The sequence below is a fragment of the Scylla paramamosain genome, chromosome 33 (assembly GCF_035594125.1).
Source record: "Scylla paramamosain isolate STU-SP2022 chromosome 33, ASM3559412v1, whole genome shotgun sequence".
NCBI lineage: Eukaryota > Metazoa > Arthropoda > Malacostraca > Decapoda > Portunidae > Scylla > Scylla paramamosain.
Window position 1 is genome coordinate 10592368 of NC_087183.1, and position 17174 is coordinate 10609541.

Here is a 17174-nt window from a genome sequence, read left to right on the forward strand (position 1 = left end):
CCTCCCGGTCCCCTTCCATCCCCGATTCCCCAAGGAGAAGAAGAAGAAGAAGAAGAAGAAGAGAAAGGGAAGTGGGTGGAGAGACTTCTAAATATTCCAGGAAAAATGTATTGCTTATGTATCTGGAAATAAAAATGTGACGGAGTTTGTGGATTTTGGTTATGAAATGTGTGTGTGTGTGTGTGTGTGTGTGTGTGTGTGTGTGTGTGTGTGTGTGTGTGTGTGTGCTGAGGGAAGTTGTCTTGTTTTGTTTATATATATTGGTTTTCTTGTTGTTTTTGTCTACGTTTTGTTTTATTGGTCGATTCGTATTGTGCGTGTTTTTTTTTTTTTTTTTTTTTTTTTTTTTAATATTCTCTTCCTTTTTTTGTGTGTTGGAAGTTTGGTCGTGTATTGATGTGAAATTTATGAATGCGTCGTGTTCCCAGTTCTTTTTCTATTTCTTTTCTTTCTTTTTTAATAGTTTCCCTCCACTGATATTTACGTTGCTTCTCTCTCTCTCTCTCTCTCTCTCTCTCTCTCTCTCTCTCTCTCTCTCTCTCTCTCTCTCTCTCTCTCTCTCTCTCTCTCGTTGTTCTTTTCTTCCTTTGTTTCATCGTTTGCTTATTCCTTATTTTCTCTTAATTCTCTTCTGGTTATCTATAATATCAGTCTATACAGTTTTTATATATCTTTATCTATCAATCTGTCTGTCTATTTATCTGTTTATCTATCTGTCTATATCTATCTGTCAGTCAAGCAATTTATCTATCTACCTATCTATTTATCTACCTATATTTAAAGAACCATCAATATATTCTTCCTTATTCTATTTACACATTGCTTGCTTTACTTTATCACACATCTTTACCACTTCCCAGCACAGTAATTCTTGGTATTGATGAAGTGAACACCTCTCCTCTTTAGTTTCCTCACCTTCCTCTATCATTTCTCCTTCTGCTTCCACCTCCACGTTTCCTCCCTCCTCGCCTCTCCTGCCTCGTATATTCTTGACGTATTGTTGTGATGGGGAGGCGCCTGGCGAGGAAATAGGGAAGCAGGGGTAGCATCTCAATTAGAATTATTCGTGACGACTGGTAGCTGTGTTGTGTAGCCGTGTAATAGTGGGTTTGTTTTTTATATAGGATGTTTGGTTAGGTGAGGTGAGGTTAGGTTAGGTTATGTTGGGTTGGGTTGTGGTAGGTTAGGTTAGGTTGGATTATGGTAGGTTAGATTGAGTTGGGTTAGGTTAAGTTGGGTTAGGTTAGGTTAGGTTAGGTTGGGTTGGGTTCGGTTAAGTTAGGTTGGGTTGGGTTCGGTTAGGTTAAGTTAGGTTGGGTTGGGTTGGGTTAGGTTAGGTTAGGTTAGGTTGGGTTAGGTTGGGTTGGGTTAGGTTAGGTTAGGTTGGTTTTGGTTAGGTTAGGTTAGGTTAGGTTGGGGTTAGGTTCGGTTAGGTTGGGTTGGGTTAGGTTAGGTTGGGTTAGGTTAGACTAGGTTAGGTTGGGTTAGGTTAGGTTAGGTTAGGTTAGGTTAGGTTAGGTCAGGTTACATGGTTTTCACATTAGGTGGAGTTCTTTGATGCTTTTGTCTTATTTTTCGTTCAGGAAGGCCTTTTTTTTATTTTATCTTAATATTGGATTTCTTTTATATAAGTAAGATTTTTGCTTTAACATTGTTAGGCTGCGTCTTATGTAACTTTTTTGACGTTAGGTGGAGTGCTTTGATGTTTTTGTTTTATTTTTTTATTCAGTAAAGGCATTTTTTTCACTTGCTCTTAAATATTTGACATTAGCAGGAGAATTTTAGTTTAAACATCATTAAGCTGGTCTTGTGTAACCTTGATTTTGACGTTAGCTGGAGTGCCTTGATGCTACTTTTCTTTCATCCAGTGAAGCCTATTTTTTTTTAATTCGTTACTGATTATTAATATCAGTGATAAGATTTTTGCTTTAACATTATTTTTGGTTGTTATTGAAAGTGCCTTTTTTTCCGGTCTTGATATTCGTGAGAGTACTCGTATTTTGGGTTTTGAGAATGGTCTAGGATTCCATTTAAAGTATTTTTCTTTTCGTGTTTTTGATTTGAGTGGTTTGACTTCTATAACTAATTTTTGGCGTCTAGGTTATTTAAATTTATTTTTCTCTCTCGTTGACGTTGAAAAGGAAATTTCCACAAAGTTATTTTTGACATTCTTCTAAATAATTTGTTGGGGCGATCGAGTCATTCCGGCTTCGCATTCACTCGTAATGTGTTTTCTTTATACAGCTTTCTGGTGGTGAGTGTTGTGTTTTGTCCCAGAGAGGAATTTTATCGATGCCAACACAAGTTTTGGCACGGAGTCTATTTTTGGACACCTATAAATGCAGCTTTCGATACCAAGCCAGAACATACGATGCCGGCAGGAGAGTCGTACCGGCAGAACCATTATCGTACATCGCTGGTGCAATTTTAGTATCATCTTTTGGCTTTAAAAGTAAACTGAGGACACTGAGAAAATATACAAGTACATGAGGAAGAGTTTATACATTACTGAGTATACATATAGCATCTTCCAGTGCATCCCAATGTATATTTCCCATTTTCTTTCGTTTTCGTTTTCTTTACGAGCATACTTTCACAAAAATGGGCGTGGGTCTTGTAGGTTTTTCCAATACATATTTCAGAAAGAGGGAAGAGAGAGAGAGAGAGAGAGAGAGAGAGAGAGAGAGAGAGAGAGAGAGAGAGAGAGAGAGAGAGAGAGAGAGAGAGGAGGGCAGGTGGACGAGAGAAGTGAATAAGGAGGAGAGGAGGGAAGGAGTTGGAATGCGAGGCTGCTAGGAGAAAAGAAGTGCAGAAAATGGTGGAGGGATTGTAAGGGATACTGTTAAAAATGGGCGCTTGAGGGGAGAGGGAAGAAAGCGGAGGTGGTGAGGGAACGGAGGAAGGAGAGAAAACCATATTAAAAGGAAAGTACTGAGGGAAATTAAAAAGACTGAAATTGAAGGTGAAATATTCGTAAAAAAAAAAAAAAAAAAATGACAAGGTGATGAATGTTGTGGAAATGAAAAAAAAAAGGAAGATAATAGACAGTTGTAAGTAAGAAAAAAATAGATAGAAGGAATAGAAGAAAAAAAGAAACAAAGAATGAGAAAGTAGGAAGAATGAAAACAAAGATAGAATAAACGTAGGAGAAACATGACTAAAAGATAATTAAAGATGTGGAAATAGGAAAGAAAGATAGATAGAACGGTTCGAAGGAAGAGGAATATGTAGAAGAAACAGAAGAGAAGAAGCAATGAATGAGAAAATAAGAAAAAAAGAAGAAAACGGAATAAATCTAGATAAAAAAAGACTGAAGATAATGAGTGATGGAAATATGAAAAAAGAAAGATGAATATGATTGGAAGAAGGATGAATAGAGAGAAGAAATAGAAGAGGGAAAAGATAAGGAAAGAAAAATATTACCAGAAGATATAGGCGAAAGAAACCAAGGAATCCAAAAAAAATGAGATATTGCCAGAGAAAAGAAAAAAAAAAGAGAAAAGAAAGCAGATAATGGAGGGAAGGAAGACAAAAAAGTAAAAGTATCTTCAGGAACAGCAATATGGCGGCGGTGGCGGTGGTGGTGGTGGTGGTGGTGGTGGTAGAAGTGTAATATTTTTTGAAAGAATGACGTAATTTCTGCCGTTTTTGTCTTCCTCTTCCTCTTCTTCTTCTTCCTCCTCCTCTTCTCCTTCCCTTTTGCCTGTAATGCATCTCCTTCCTTTTTTTCTTTTTCCTCCCTCCTTTCTTTCCTAACCTCTTCTCTAACATTTCTCTTTATTTTTTCTTTTATCATCCTCTTCCTTTGATGCTCTGTAGTATTTTTAGTGTTCTATATTCTTGCATACATTTTTCCTACTTTTTTTTCATATTTCTTTATTTTTCGTTATCTCTCAATCTTTTTCCCTGATTTAATCCTTTCAAAACTTTTTTCCTTCCCTAACGATCTTATTTGCTCTTTTCTCCAAAACTGCCTAATTTATTCTCGCACCTGCCTCGTTCCTCTTCCCTTTCTTTTATTTGCCTACCTTAACCTGCCTCAGCCTGTTTCATATCTTCCCATTCTCTTTCTTTATTACTCATTTAACTCTCCCTACCTGTTTATCTACCTCATTTTTACCTGTCTTCCTGTTTATCTTTCTATCTTCTTACCTGTCTTCATGTTTATCTGTCTACCTTGTTGAATGTCTACCTTGTTGAATGTCTACCTTGTTACCTGTTTATCTTTTTACCTGTCTTTCTGTTTATCTATTTTTGTCCATGTTCTCAATCTTGTGTTGTGTTTATTTAATTGTTTTGTTTTTTTTGTCAGTTTTTTTATATTTTTTGTATTTCTTTTGGTGTATTTTATTTTATTTATTTTTTTTTCGTGTTGTGTTGTAATTTTTATTTTCTTGTGTGTTTTGGTTTTGCATTTCTATTTCCTTAGTTTTTTTTCTATTTTTTTTCTGTTTATTGGTTTTCATTACTTTCGTTTTATGTGTTGCTTATCGTACTGTCTCTCTCTCTCTCTCTCTCTCTCTCTCTCTCTCTCTCTCTCTCTCTCTCTCTCTCTCTCTCTCTCTCTCTCTCTCTCTCTCTCTCTCTCTCTCTCTCTCTCTATCATCTGCATCATTTATTAACCTCCCTTCTCTTCCACCCTTTACCCTCCATTCCTACCTTCCCTTCCCTTCCCTTCTCCCGCGCATTCTCTCCCTCAGGCTCCCTCGTATCTTTTCTCCCTCCTTACCTGCGTCCTTGCCTTTGCTACCTGCCGCCTCTCTTGCCTGCCTCTGCGTGCCGGTCCCTCATCATGGCGGCCGGTGACTGCAGCCTTCCATCCCAGCCCAGCCTCCCTTTTCCCTTGTGGAAGTTAGGCGGAGCACGAAAGAATTCACGGTGTGGGAGGTGGTGGTGGTGGTGGTGGTGGTGGTGGTGGTGGTGGTGGTGGTAGGGAGGAGGAGAAGGAGAAGGAGGAGGAGGAGAAAGAAGATGAAAAAAGGAGAAAGAAATGGTGGTTATGTAGAAAGAAGAGATGAAAAGTAAAAGGAAAAGGAAAAAAAAAACCAAGAGGACGAGGGAGAAGAATAAGCAAGGAAAAGGAAGAAAAAGAAAGAAGAAAAAGAAGGAGGAGGAGGAGGAGGAGGAGATGACGATGAAGGTCGGAAGGAGGAAGTTGATATTAGAAAGTGGATGGATGATGATGATGATGATGATGATGATAAAGGTTTGGAGGAAGAAGAGGAGGAGGAACACAAAAGCACACAAAGGAAGAGCAAATGGCATCAGACCTTTTGACCTTTACGAGTTCTTTGTGAAAAACTGCACCATATGATATAAAGTGAGCACCGAGGAGGAGGAGGAGGAGGAGGAGGAGGAGGACGAGGAGAAGAGAAAGCAGATAGATGAAAGAAGAAAATCCACAAATACGGGAGGAGGAGGAGGAGGAGGAGGAGGAGGAGGAGGAGGAGGAGGAGGAGGAGGAGGAGGAGGAGGAGGAGGAGGAGGAGGAGGAGGAGGAGGAGGAGGAGGAGGAGGAGGAGGAGGAGGAGGAGGAGGAGGAGGAGGAGGAGGAGGAGGAGGAGGAGGAAGAAGAAGAAGAAGAAGAGACAGATAGATAAAAATAAGAAGGTAAATGCACAAATGCACGATGGAGGAATCAAAACAACAAAAACAATAACAACAACAACAACGACAACAACAACGACAACAACAACAACAACAACAACAACAACAACAACAACAACAACAACAGCAGGTTAAAGAAGAAGACAGATAGATAAATGGAAAAAGAACTAGATACACAAAACATGACAGATATAAATATGTGAATGAACAGAAAACGGAATACCTGGAAATTAAAGGGGATTGTTCGACTCTTGACCAGCAGGGGCACAGGAAACGCAGGTAACAGTGCAGGTGTTTATTCACAGAAGGTGTGAACAGAAGGCTGGAGGTAGGTGATCTCTCGGCGCCAGGCCGCGCACTTCAACTTAACACTTATGACTGAAACCTAGCTCGTTCACTCATACACGTATTCATGCCTCACACAAGTCTCGCTCATTCACTCGTTCACACAACTAGCTAACAACCACACACCTCCCCCGAGACATAAGGAAGATTCCTTATCTTTGTTATGGCTACCGTAACACATGAAACAAAGTTACAATGATTGAAGTACAGAAAACACGGTTCATATACACAAAACAAACACAGCGTACAATGAACACGTACGACTAATCGTAGGTGCTACGGTGCCACCGCACCTGCAGTCGTCTCGGCTCCCTACGCTGTCGGCTGCTTCGACGCTCTGGTTGCTCTCGGCCACGGTGTACCCCGTTACCCTGATGCTCCGGGCTGCCGGGATGGTGGTGTTCCTCGTGACCCTGATGCTGAAGCGCTGCACCGCCATGAGCGGTGTGCTGCTCGACAGGAAGGGGAGCAAGAGGTCTGTGTGGGCGTAGGTGTCTTCTATTACGCCACATCACGCGACCGCTGCCCATCTTGATGAGGTAGTCTCTCCTTCGCCCAACAGCCACGATGACACCCAGGCGATCCCAGAGGCCTGTCGTGTGATCTTGAACGTCGACGTGGCCACCGAGGTGCAGGAGAGGAAGAGTACGGGCGGACGCGTCGTGGCGAAGTTTCGCTTTCTTCCTCAGTCGCTCTGCCTTGGCGTCGCACTCATCAGCAGCGCGCTGCCACTGCTGAGCGTATGAGCGATGATGAGCCGGGACACAGGACCTCATAGGATGACCGAAGAGGACTTGTGCTGGTGATCGCCCTTCCGCCCTCGGAGTGTTGCGCAGTTCCAGCAACCCGCGAGCGAACGCATCCTCGTCCAGGTGTCCCTGCTGTGTGGTCGTGAGGATCAGCTTCTTCACGGACTTGACCGCTGCCTCGGCGTGACCATTGGAGCGTGGATAATGAGGTGAAGATACACGATGCTCCACCCCCCATCGAGCCAGGAAGCGCCGTACCGATGAAGAAGTGAACTGCGGTCCACCGTCAGTCCTCAGGAGAACAGGCACGCCCGTGTCGGCGAACACACCCCGAAGGACACGAACGAGCTGATCAGCCGATGCTGGACGTGAGCATGCAGACACGTGAGGCCACCCAGACAAGCGATCTACATACACGAGGTATGTACGGCCTGCTGCGTGGAAGTAGTCTGCAGAAACTGACTCAAACACCCTGCTGGGTGTGTCCGTGTCCTGCCAGAGAGGTTCGTTGGCTTGGCTTGGTAGGAGTGGACGGCATAGTGAGCATCCAGAAACGACGTTCTCAACGTCTCTGTCCATACCAGGCCAGTACACCGTTTGTCGGGCCCGTCGCTTGGTGCGCTCCATCCCCTGATGACTGTCATGGAGTCGCTCTAGTGTTTCTCGGCGGAGGCTGTGAGGAATAAGAAGCCTCGGCCCGTAAACCACCAGGTCGTCGTCTACGGCCAGCAGACTGCGCACCGGCCAGTACGTACGCAAGCGGTGATCGAGGTCGTGGCAATGATCAGGGAAGCCCTCGATGATGACGTTCTTGAGCAAGCAGTACTCCCCGTCTCTTGCTGCTGCGGCACGTACCATTTCCACAGTCTGATCCTGGAGTGGTGCTAAGCGGACGCCGTCCTCATTGGTGGCAGATAACGCTGAGATGACCGCTGAGTGGAGAGGGTCGAGGTCACCAGAAGTAGCAGCATCCTCTTCCTCCACTGGGTCCTGTACTGGAGCACGTGAGAGGGCGTCGGGCACACAGTGTGTCGATCCCTTAGGGATTGTACGAGATGCTGTTACGGCGAAGGGTCGAGCGTCGTCTGTCAACTCGATGGCCATGGATCCACCAGCCATTGCACGTAAACCTTCCTTTGCTTCGAAGACGCTGGGAAAGGCCTTGATCACAGCAGCAGCGTGCCCCGCACGCTGCTGTGGCGTTGGGTCGTAGGAATGAGGCCAGCTGATCACTTCTGTGGGCGTAGATAGAGGTGGCTGCGAGGCGGTCGGGTACTTGATGGAGCTGTTGCCGGTGTGCTGTTCTTCCCTGCGTAGCGGTCGGATTTGAGCCGGAAAATCTTCGGGGAGGATTCCGAGAGCGATGGAATCGTACCAGCTAAGCAGCGCCCCTTCACCTCCTTCACCACGCTCACAACAGTCTCAGCTTCCCTGTCGCCCAGTTGCAAGTGCGACGAGAAAGTTCCTACACAGGTGAGGGGGTGATTACCGGCAGCATAAAGTCCATCACCATCAGCGGGCGCCAAGCTGGAGGGCGGGATTCCAAGGAGTGTTGCCGTGTCGAGGCCAATAACGGTCGTTTCGGCCCCAGAGTCAGGAGTCCACGTAATCTTGTCTCTTCCAGCGGGATGTGTGGCGGTAATGAGCACCTGGGGCGCAGGTCGTGCCGTCACCGTCTTTGTGTATACGCCTGATAAGAGCTGGTATACACTGGCACTGGCTCCCCGCCTCGGGCCTGCACCGCGATGAGGAGAGACAGTTGAGGAACTCCTCGAAGCTCCTCGTCGTTTCCTCACTGTCTGCTGACATACACTCGCAAAATGCCCTCTTTTCCCGCAGTTACGACACACTTTATCTATTGCCTGGCATCCCCTTTTGTCACTGCGACAATCTTTGCCACAACGATAACAGCCCGTGGGGCTTGAGCCCCCGAAACTGCCCTTCCTGTAGTTCGAGACAGCGTTCACACCATGGCTCGAAGAGTGAGAGCCGCCCCTTAGTACTGCACTACACTGGTTAGCGCTCTCTGATGCTCTGCAAATATCTATGGCGTTTTCAAGGGTGAGTTTCTTGTTTTCCAGCATGCGTTTCAGAGCCACTTCGTCTCGTGTCCCAACGACAATTCTGTCACGCAGCTGATGGTTTATGCACTGGTCGCAAAAGTCACAGAAATTGGCGATTTCCTTTACAGCACATAAAAAGTCGTCAAAACCTTCTTGCGTTTCTTGCACGCGGGAGTAGAAGTCTCTTCTATCCATGATGATGTTGCGCTGGCTTCGCAGGTACTCACACATTGCATCGAGGATGGTTCTTAACTCCGCGTCTCTCGGTAAGCTTATCCCGTAGCGAAGTGTACGGGTCCACTCGTCGTCTAGGACAGCAGCGAGTGCCGCCCTCTGCTCAGCCAGGAGAGACAGTCTATCCTGGCGAGGGTTACGTATCCTTCAAACTTATGGCGCCACGTGTCGAACTCACGTAAAGATGCTGACGCCGTTAAGTGAGGAATGATGGTGGCGGACGTCGGGAACCTCGCGCCCTGGGTAGACGTGCTGCGGGCTGTGGTTTCGCCTTCATTGCTCGCCGTGGTGCGACTGGGAGCTTGTGTCCCCACTCTCTCCAGCAGCTGGGTTAAACGCTCCTCGCGAGCCTGACTCTGCTCCGACTGTCGCGCTAGCAGAGCCTGACTCTGCTCCGACTGTCGCGCTAGCAGGGCAGCCAGCGCCTCCAACTGCTTCTCCATTCTGCGCCGTACCCACTGCAGCCTTGTCCTGATCCTACTCACTGCGCCATGTTCGACTCTTGACCAGCAGGGGCACAGGAAACGCAGGTAACAGTGCAGGTGTTTATTCACAGAAGGTGTGAACAGAAGGCTGGAGGTAGGTGATCTCTCGGCGCCAGGCCGCGCACTTCAACTTAACACTTATGACTGAAACCTAGCTCGTTCACTCATACACGTATTCATGCCTCACACAAGTCTCGCTCATTCACTCGTTCACACAACTAGCTAACAACCACACAGGGATAAGAATAAAAATTGAATAAGCAGTGAGTGTAAAACTGACAGGTGTAAATAAAGGTAACGTAAAATAATGGGTGATTTGTTGAAACACCTTTCTACGTACACCTGATCGATTTATGGAGGCGATTAGCATAACGAGGCTTAATTGAGAGAGAGAGAGAGAGAGAGAGAGAGAGAGAGAGAGAGAGAGAGAGAGAGAGAGAGAGAGAGAGAGAGAGAGAGAGAGAATGCAGTAAATATATCGACTGGACTTAATAGTTTTCAAAGTTTAATGGTTCTTGCGTGCGTTGAGTGTCCTCCTTTTCCACCTCTTCTCCTCCTCCTCCTCCTCTTCTCTTTTCTTTCTTTCCATTTCTTTCTTAAACTAAACATTCTCCAACTCTCCTCTTACATTTCCATTCCTTCCTCAGTTTCTCTCTTTTCCTGCCCCTTTTCCTCCCTCTTTTCCTCCTTTTCCTCCGTTCCTTTCCCTTCACTGGAGTGTCGTGAAGGATACTGACGGCAAGCTGAGAATCTGAATCCACGCAAGGACTTCTGAATTTTGAGTAACTTCGGATTAAAAAATTGACCATTGGAAGATGAGTAAGAAGTGATGAATGGGAGATGAGAAGCTGTGAGAGAGAGAGAGAGAGAGAGAGAGAGAGAGAGAGAGAGAGAGAGAGAGAGAGAGAGAGAGAGAGAGAGAGAGAGAGAGAGTGATTGGGTATAAGGCTTGAAAATAAGTGGGAAACATGAATAGAGAGGGTATGAGTGGAGTGTATGGTGGTATTAGTGTAGGGATGAGCTGGAAGATTTGAGGTTAGGCTAAGTACACACGGGAGAATGTTACACCTGGTGACTTGTAATGAGGGGCACCTGTCTTGAGGCTCCTTAATGCGACTCCTGGCTGTTATTAATGCTGTTTTGTCCTCTAAGTTTTCTCTTTAATCTCCCTTACCGTCTAATGAGAGAGAGAGAGAGAGAGAGAGAGAGAGAGAGAGAGAGAGAGAGAGAGAGAGAGAGAGAGAGAGAGAGAGAGAGAGAGTATTGTAATATTAATGAAGTCAATAAAAGCACTGAAACTTTCTCTCTCTCTCTCTTCTTACTCTCTCACTCTTCCTTTCTCTCCCATTAATAATTCACACTGATCCATTTATCAACGATATATTTACGTCCTTTGTTACAAAACTTCCTGGCAACTTAAACGTGAGAGTCAAGGAAAGGATTCGCAATATTAAGCACAATATTTCACACAACACAGAAATTTGTTTCAGTCTATTTCCCCTGTACGTATTGACAGAGAGAGAGAGAGAGAGAGAGAGAGAGAGAGAGAGAGAGAGAGAGAGAGAGAGAGAGAGAGAGAGAGAGAGAGAGAGAGAGAGAGAGAGAGAGAGAGAGTCATATTTCATTACTCACTTTGATGTCTTATTCTGAAATTTTCTTTCATTTTTCTTCCTTGGGTCTTCCTTGTTTCCTCCTCCTCCTCCTCCTCCTCCTCCTCCTCCTCCTCCTCCTCCTCCTCCTCCTCCTCCTCCTCCTCCTCCTCCTCCTCCTCCTCCTCCTCCTCCTCATAATACCATGCAATAAAGCGAAAGAAGAAAGATCCACAATTTTCCTGCTCAAAATTTACCTCATTCAAAAAGAAAAGATAAAGAAAAGAAAAAAAAAGAAAATATTAAAACTAAGATTAGATAGACCAAAAGGCGAAACACACACACACACACACACACACACACACACACACACACACACACACACACACACACACACACACACACACACACACACACACACACAGCTGACGGGTCTCATCTTGACATCTCATTTTCCATCAAAAGGGGGAAAAAAAAAGGCAGAGAAAAATCAGGAGAAAGGAAATGAGATAATTAATGATGATGAAGCTTGTTTGTTTTTGCATGTGTGTGTGTGTGTGTGTGGAAGCCTTGACCTCATTACGGCAATATGAGGAAGGTGAGGGAAGCAGGCAGCAGAAAATGAGCTTGTGAGGGAAGGAAGATGAAGGGAAAAACAAGAAAATAATGTTGTAGTTATTAGTGTTGAGTATTGCAGAGAGAGAGAGAGAGAGAGAGAGAGAGAGAGAGAGAGAGAGAGAGAGAGAGAGAGAGAGAGAGAGAGAGAGAGAGATACTGAACGTTACATAATTTGGTCACTAGTTGCATTATCTAATAAATTTTAAACCTGATATATTGTTTTATTTACTTACTGATCTTGTTGTTGTTGTTGTTGTTGTTGTTGTTGTTGTTGCGTCAGGCGGGACAGATGAGATGTGATGGTTGATGATGATGTTGTTGTTGTTGTTGTTGTTGTTGTTCTTGTTGTTGTTGTTGTTGTTGTTGTTGTTGTTGTTGTTGATCTTCTTCTTTGTCTTACCATTATTATTATTATTGTTATTTTTATCATCATTGTCGTTACTCTCATGTAAAGTATCATCACATCAGGCAGCAAACAAGTAAACAGACAAACAAACAAACAAACAAACAAACAAACAAACAAACAAACAAACAAACAAGCCAAGCGTACACTCCATCTCCCTCTGGCTAAAAATTCAGTGAAGAAGAAAATTACTTGTGCGGAAACAGCCTGGAGGAGGAAGAAGAAGAAGAGGAGGAGGAGGAGGAGGAGGAGGAGGAGGAGGAGGAGGAGGAGGGAGAATAAGAAGAGGGCTCAACAAAAGGAGAATATAGCATATAAGCCCAGAAAAGAGAGAGAGAGAGAGAGAGAGAGAGAGAGAGAGAGAGAGAGAGAGAGAGAGAGAGAGAGAGAGAGAGAGAGAGAGAGAGGCTGTGGCGTGGACCGAATCAGAATGTAGTGGTGGAGTTTTGAGTGAATGTGGATGAGATGGACTCGCCTTTTCTTCTGGCGCCCCTCCACTCACAGTTCATCCACAGCTCCACCCACAGCTCCTCCACCCACAGCTCCTCCACCCACAGTTCCTCCACCCACAGCTCCTCCACCCACAGCTTCTCCACCCACATCACCTCCACCACACAGCCCCTCCACCCAGTTTACCTACAGTCCCTCCACTCATAGTTCACCCACACTCCCTCCACCTACAGCCTCTCCACCCACAGCCCCTCCTCGGTCGGTGCCTCTTGATGGACTCTTGATTGACTGGCTCTTTTTTTTACCTCCATAACCCTTAATATAATTTTTGCTTTTTATTAAGAGATGATTAAATAGTTTCCAGGAGTCTTAATTGGGTCTCTCTTCATTTTCCTCATATTCACTTTCCTTTTCTTTCACCTTTCTCCGTGTAACTCAACTTAATTTGTTCACTAACTACTAATAAGAGAGATAGAATGGCGGAGTTTTAATTTTCTTTATTTTTTCACCATATTGTGTAAGTTTTAATCTAACCTAACCTAACGTAACCTAACCAAACCTTACGTAACCTAACCTAATTTAAGCTAACCTAACCTTACGTAACCTAACCTAATCTAACTTAACCTTAACATAATTTCTACTCTTCTCTAGTGCTAATAAGAGATAACAGCACAGTTTTCATCCTCATCTTTTTCCTTTCTGTGTCTATTTATTCTTATTCTTCCCTGCATCTCCCTTCCTTCATCTCCCTCGTTCACCTCATCCCTTCTTACTGTCTTCTCTCTCATTCACACATCCGCAGCATCATTTTCTCGCTATCCCTTCTTGTTTCCCTCTCATCACCATCTTCCTTCATCCCTTATTTCTTGTTCCTTCAATCTTCTTTCATTCCTTTTTCTTCTATCTCCTTTCATTCCTTCCTTCATCCCTTATTTCTTTTTCTTTATCCCATATTCACTCTGCAGCATTCTTCCTTTATTTCTTCTTCCTTCTTTATCTCCACATCTCTTTCTCTCCTTCCTTCGTCCCTTCTTCCTTGTCCTTCTTCTCATTCACACTCATCATCCCTCCTTCATCCATTCTTTCTGTTCTCCTCCCGTTTCTTATCCAATCTTTATCCACCCACACTATCCCTGTTTTCCTCTCCTCTCTTGCATCCTTTATATCTTCTTCCCCTCTCTCATCCTTCTCCAGTATCGTTCCTTCTTCTCCTCTATTTCTTCTTCCTCTCATCCTTCCCCTTCTTCCTCTCCAATATCTTTTTTTTTTGTTTCTTCTTCCTTTATCTTTCCTCTTATCCCCAGGATCCTTCCTTCCTTTCGTCCTCTCCTTCCTTTCCCCTGCAGCATCCCTTCTTCCTCTTCTTCCTCTCTTTTCCAGCATTTTCCCTTCTACCTTTCCTCTTTCCTCCAGCATTCTTCCTTCCTTCCTTCCTTTCTTCCTTCTTTCCTTCCTTCCTTCCTTCCTTCCTTCCTTCCTTCCTTCCTTCCTTCCTTCCTTCTTTCCTTCTTTCCTTCCTTTCCTCTCCACATTTTCTTTTTTACCGTCCTCCCATTCTCCTCCCAGCATCTCTTCTTCTGTTTCCTCTTCTTCTTCCCATCCCTCTCAAGCATCTCTTCTTCTGTCTCCTCTTCTTCTTCCCATCCCTTTCCAGCATCTCTTCTTCTTCCTCTCCGTCACCAGCATCCTTCCCTCGTTATCCTCCCTTCCCCAGCATCCTCCCTTCTTCCTTCTTCCCTCCAGCATCCTTCTTCCCCTCCTCTCCCTCACCAAGGCCCTTCCCTCGTCACCGTCCCTCCCCCAGTAGGCATCAAGCGAGCGAGGCAAGGAAGAAGACACATTGCCGCGTCAAATGTTCAATCTCTCCTTCCCGCTGCGTCAGAAGAGGTGGTTGTGCCTCTTGCGTGACGGACGACATGACACACACACACACACACACACACACGCTCATAAAACCGTCACGCTACAATCCGTTTCCTTCTCTGACTTTAAATCTGCGCTAACTCCTCTTCCTCCTCCTCCTCCTCCTCCTCCTCCTCCTCCTCCTCCTCCTCCTTCTCCTCCTCCTCCTCCTCCTCCTCCTCTTCTGGTTCTGGTTCTGTCGACTTATCCTTCTTAATACAGGTGATAGGTGTGGAATCATTGAAAAGTGGTTGTTGTTGTTGTTGTTGTTGTTGTTGTTGTTGTTGTTGTTGCTCTTCTTCTTCTTCTTCTTAGGGGTGGTGGTGGCGGTGCGATGTTTGCATGGGATGGTATTGTGTGTGTGTGTGTGTGTGTGTGTGTGTGTGTGTGTGTGTTTTATATTCCTTGGATTCATAGATTTGTTTTGTTTGTTTTATTTTCTGAGGGCGGCGGCTTTTCCCTTCTTATTTCTCCCATGTGTTTTCCTTGTCGTGACCCGGACCAGGATGTGCGCGTCTGAATGTTTGATTTTTGCACCTCCACCCCGAGCACCTTGAAACACTGCATCCTGAAGGTCATAAAGGTACATTCACTGTCCCCACCTGCTATTGTCCTTTTTTATTTATTTATTTATTTATTTTTTATTATGTAAGAAAGAATCTGGCTAAGGACAACGAACCTGATAAAAAGGAAGGGCGGTCTCCAAAGAAAACGGGTCAAAAGCAAGTCCGAATTTAAATTGTGAAGTGTCTTGGATTTTTTATTTATTTATTTTTTAAGTAGAATAAGTAAAATTGAATATGTAAAGTTTCATATCTACTTTTTAGCTAGATTATTAATTAAATCCTTTCTCTTGCACATCACAAGCCATGACTGTTTCTAAATGAGAGCTACAATTGTTTTTAACGCAATGACTTCCTTATCAACCCTTTACTGTTATGGTCATCCTTTATTACTATTGAGATCACTCTAATAAATTATTTGCATGTACACCAAGAACAAAATTGTAAAGTTAATTTCGTCTTTCCTAAGCAACAGAAGTTAACTTTTAAAGGAATAGTACAAAAATATAAGTCATTTTCAAGGTGTAGATGATTAAGGAAAAGATTAACTAGTAGTGGAAGGGTTAATATGCTCCACCTTCTTGTACCCGTCGGTAATAATGTTCCTCTTTGTGTCTTTCCAGGTGAGTGTGATGATCAGCGTCTCCAGGTAACCTCCAACGCTCTCCTGATCTTCTCTCACACACACCTACATCACACTTACACTTTCATATCCTCGTATCTTATATTTCCTCACCTATATTCACCCACACTCACTTTTTTGGGGTTCTTTTTTTACACAACACTTTTAACATTTTTTTTTCCTTTTTCCTGCTTTCTTCTTCCTCCATCCTGCGTGTTAAGCTTCTTTCTTCTTCTTTTCTTGCTTTCTTTTGTTTTGTTTAATGTGTTTTATTGCTTGAGTCTTCCTGGCGTACTCTCTCTCTCTCTCTCTCTCTCTCTCTCTCTCTCTCTCTCTCTCTCTCTCTCTCTCTCTCTCTCTCTCTCTCTCTCTCTCTCTCTCTCTCTCTCTCTCTCTCTCTCTCTCTAATCCATCCTTCGTCCATTCTTTTTTTTATCTTTACTCCTTCCAAGTTATCCTGTCTTTATACTTTTTAATTGTTTTCACCCTCTTTCCCTTCTCTCTTTCTTGTTCTCCTAATCCTCGTGATCTGTTATCTAATTCCTATCCTTTATTCTCTCCCTTTGTCCTCTTACCCTCATCTCCCTGCTTCCTTCATCTCTCCCTCCTTACTTAGTATTTTGCTCTCTCTCTCTCTCTCTCTCTCTCTCTCTCTCTCTCTCTCTCTCTCTCTCTCTCTCTCTCTCTCTCTCTCTCTCTCTCTCTCTCTCTCTCTCTCTCTCTCTCTCTCTCCTGTTATAGAGAGATGAGAAATTTTAATGTTTTCTTCTTTTTTTTATCTTTCTTCCTCTTCGCTTCTTAAAGGAAAGGTAAAATTAAATGCATAGAAGAGATGAATTTTTTATTGCCCTCCTCCTTCCCTTTCTCTACCTCCTCCTCCTCTTCCTCCTCGTGACAAGCAGCTGAGGGGGAAGACATTGATCTTTCCTGAGTACTTTTCCTCATTTTCCCCCTCTTTACTAATTCTCTTTACTCCTTTAATCCAGCACTCCCTTTCATCAACACCAACACAACACCGCGGCGGCTCCAGACAGGTAATTGGACAGGTAAGGCGGGGGTTGTGTATCTTATTAATTAGGACGCAGGTGAGAGTGCTGGGGAGGTGAAGGAGGATGGTACTTTTTTTTTTCCTTTTTTTTTTTTTTAGCTAATTTATTTACTTTCTCTTCGGCATTTAGCTGAAAGTACTAAGGAGGAGATTGTATGTTGATCTTTCATTGTTTAGTTTGGTTTATTTTTTGAGGGTTTAATGCGTATTTTTCTTATAGTTTACCTTCACCTGTCCACTGCTATGGTTTCTTGAGGTTTATATGTCATTAAGTACAAGTTTACTACATAATTTTTTTGGAAGGCTATTAGCTACAAAAGTTATTAAGGAGGTTTAAAAGAAGGTACACCAATTTATGGATGAGGATGATAGGAGCAAATAGGTAGACATGGTTGATAGAGGGACTGCCACGTCTAGGTCTGATGGCTTCTTGCACCTTCCCTTATTTTCTTCTGTTCTTGTGTTCTTAAAAGGAGTGATCGAGTACGTAAGGAAT

General features: G+C 44.0%; 1 protein-coding gene across 1 annotated transcript in view; it reads left to right on the forward strand.

Moving 5' to 3' along the window:
* Positions 1–15760, forward strand: part of LOC135089485 (calcium-activated potassium channel slowpoke-like) — a 99579-nt gene extending 83819 nt beyond the window's left edge. Inside the window, exon 2 of the mRNA XM_063985062.1 lies at positions 15632–15760. Within this exon, the coding sequence (XP_063841132.1) occupies positions 15632–15661 (30 nt within the window). The 3' untranslated portion in view covers positions 15662–15760. The remainder of the gene's footprint in view (positions 1–15631) is intronic.
* Positions 15761–17174: the final 1414 nt, after the last annotated feature.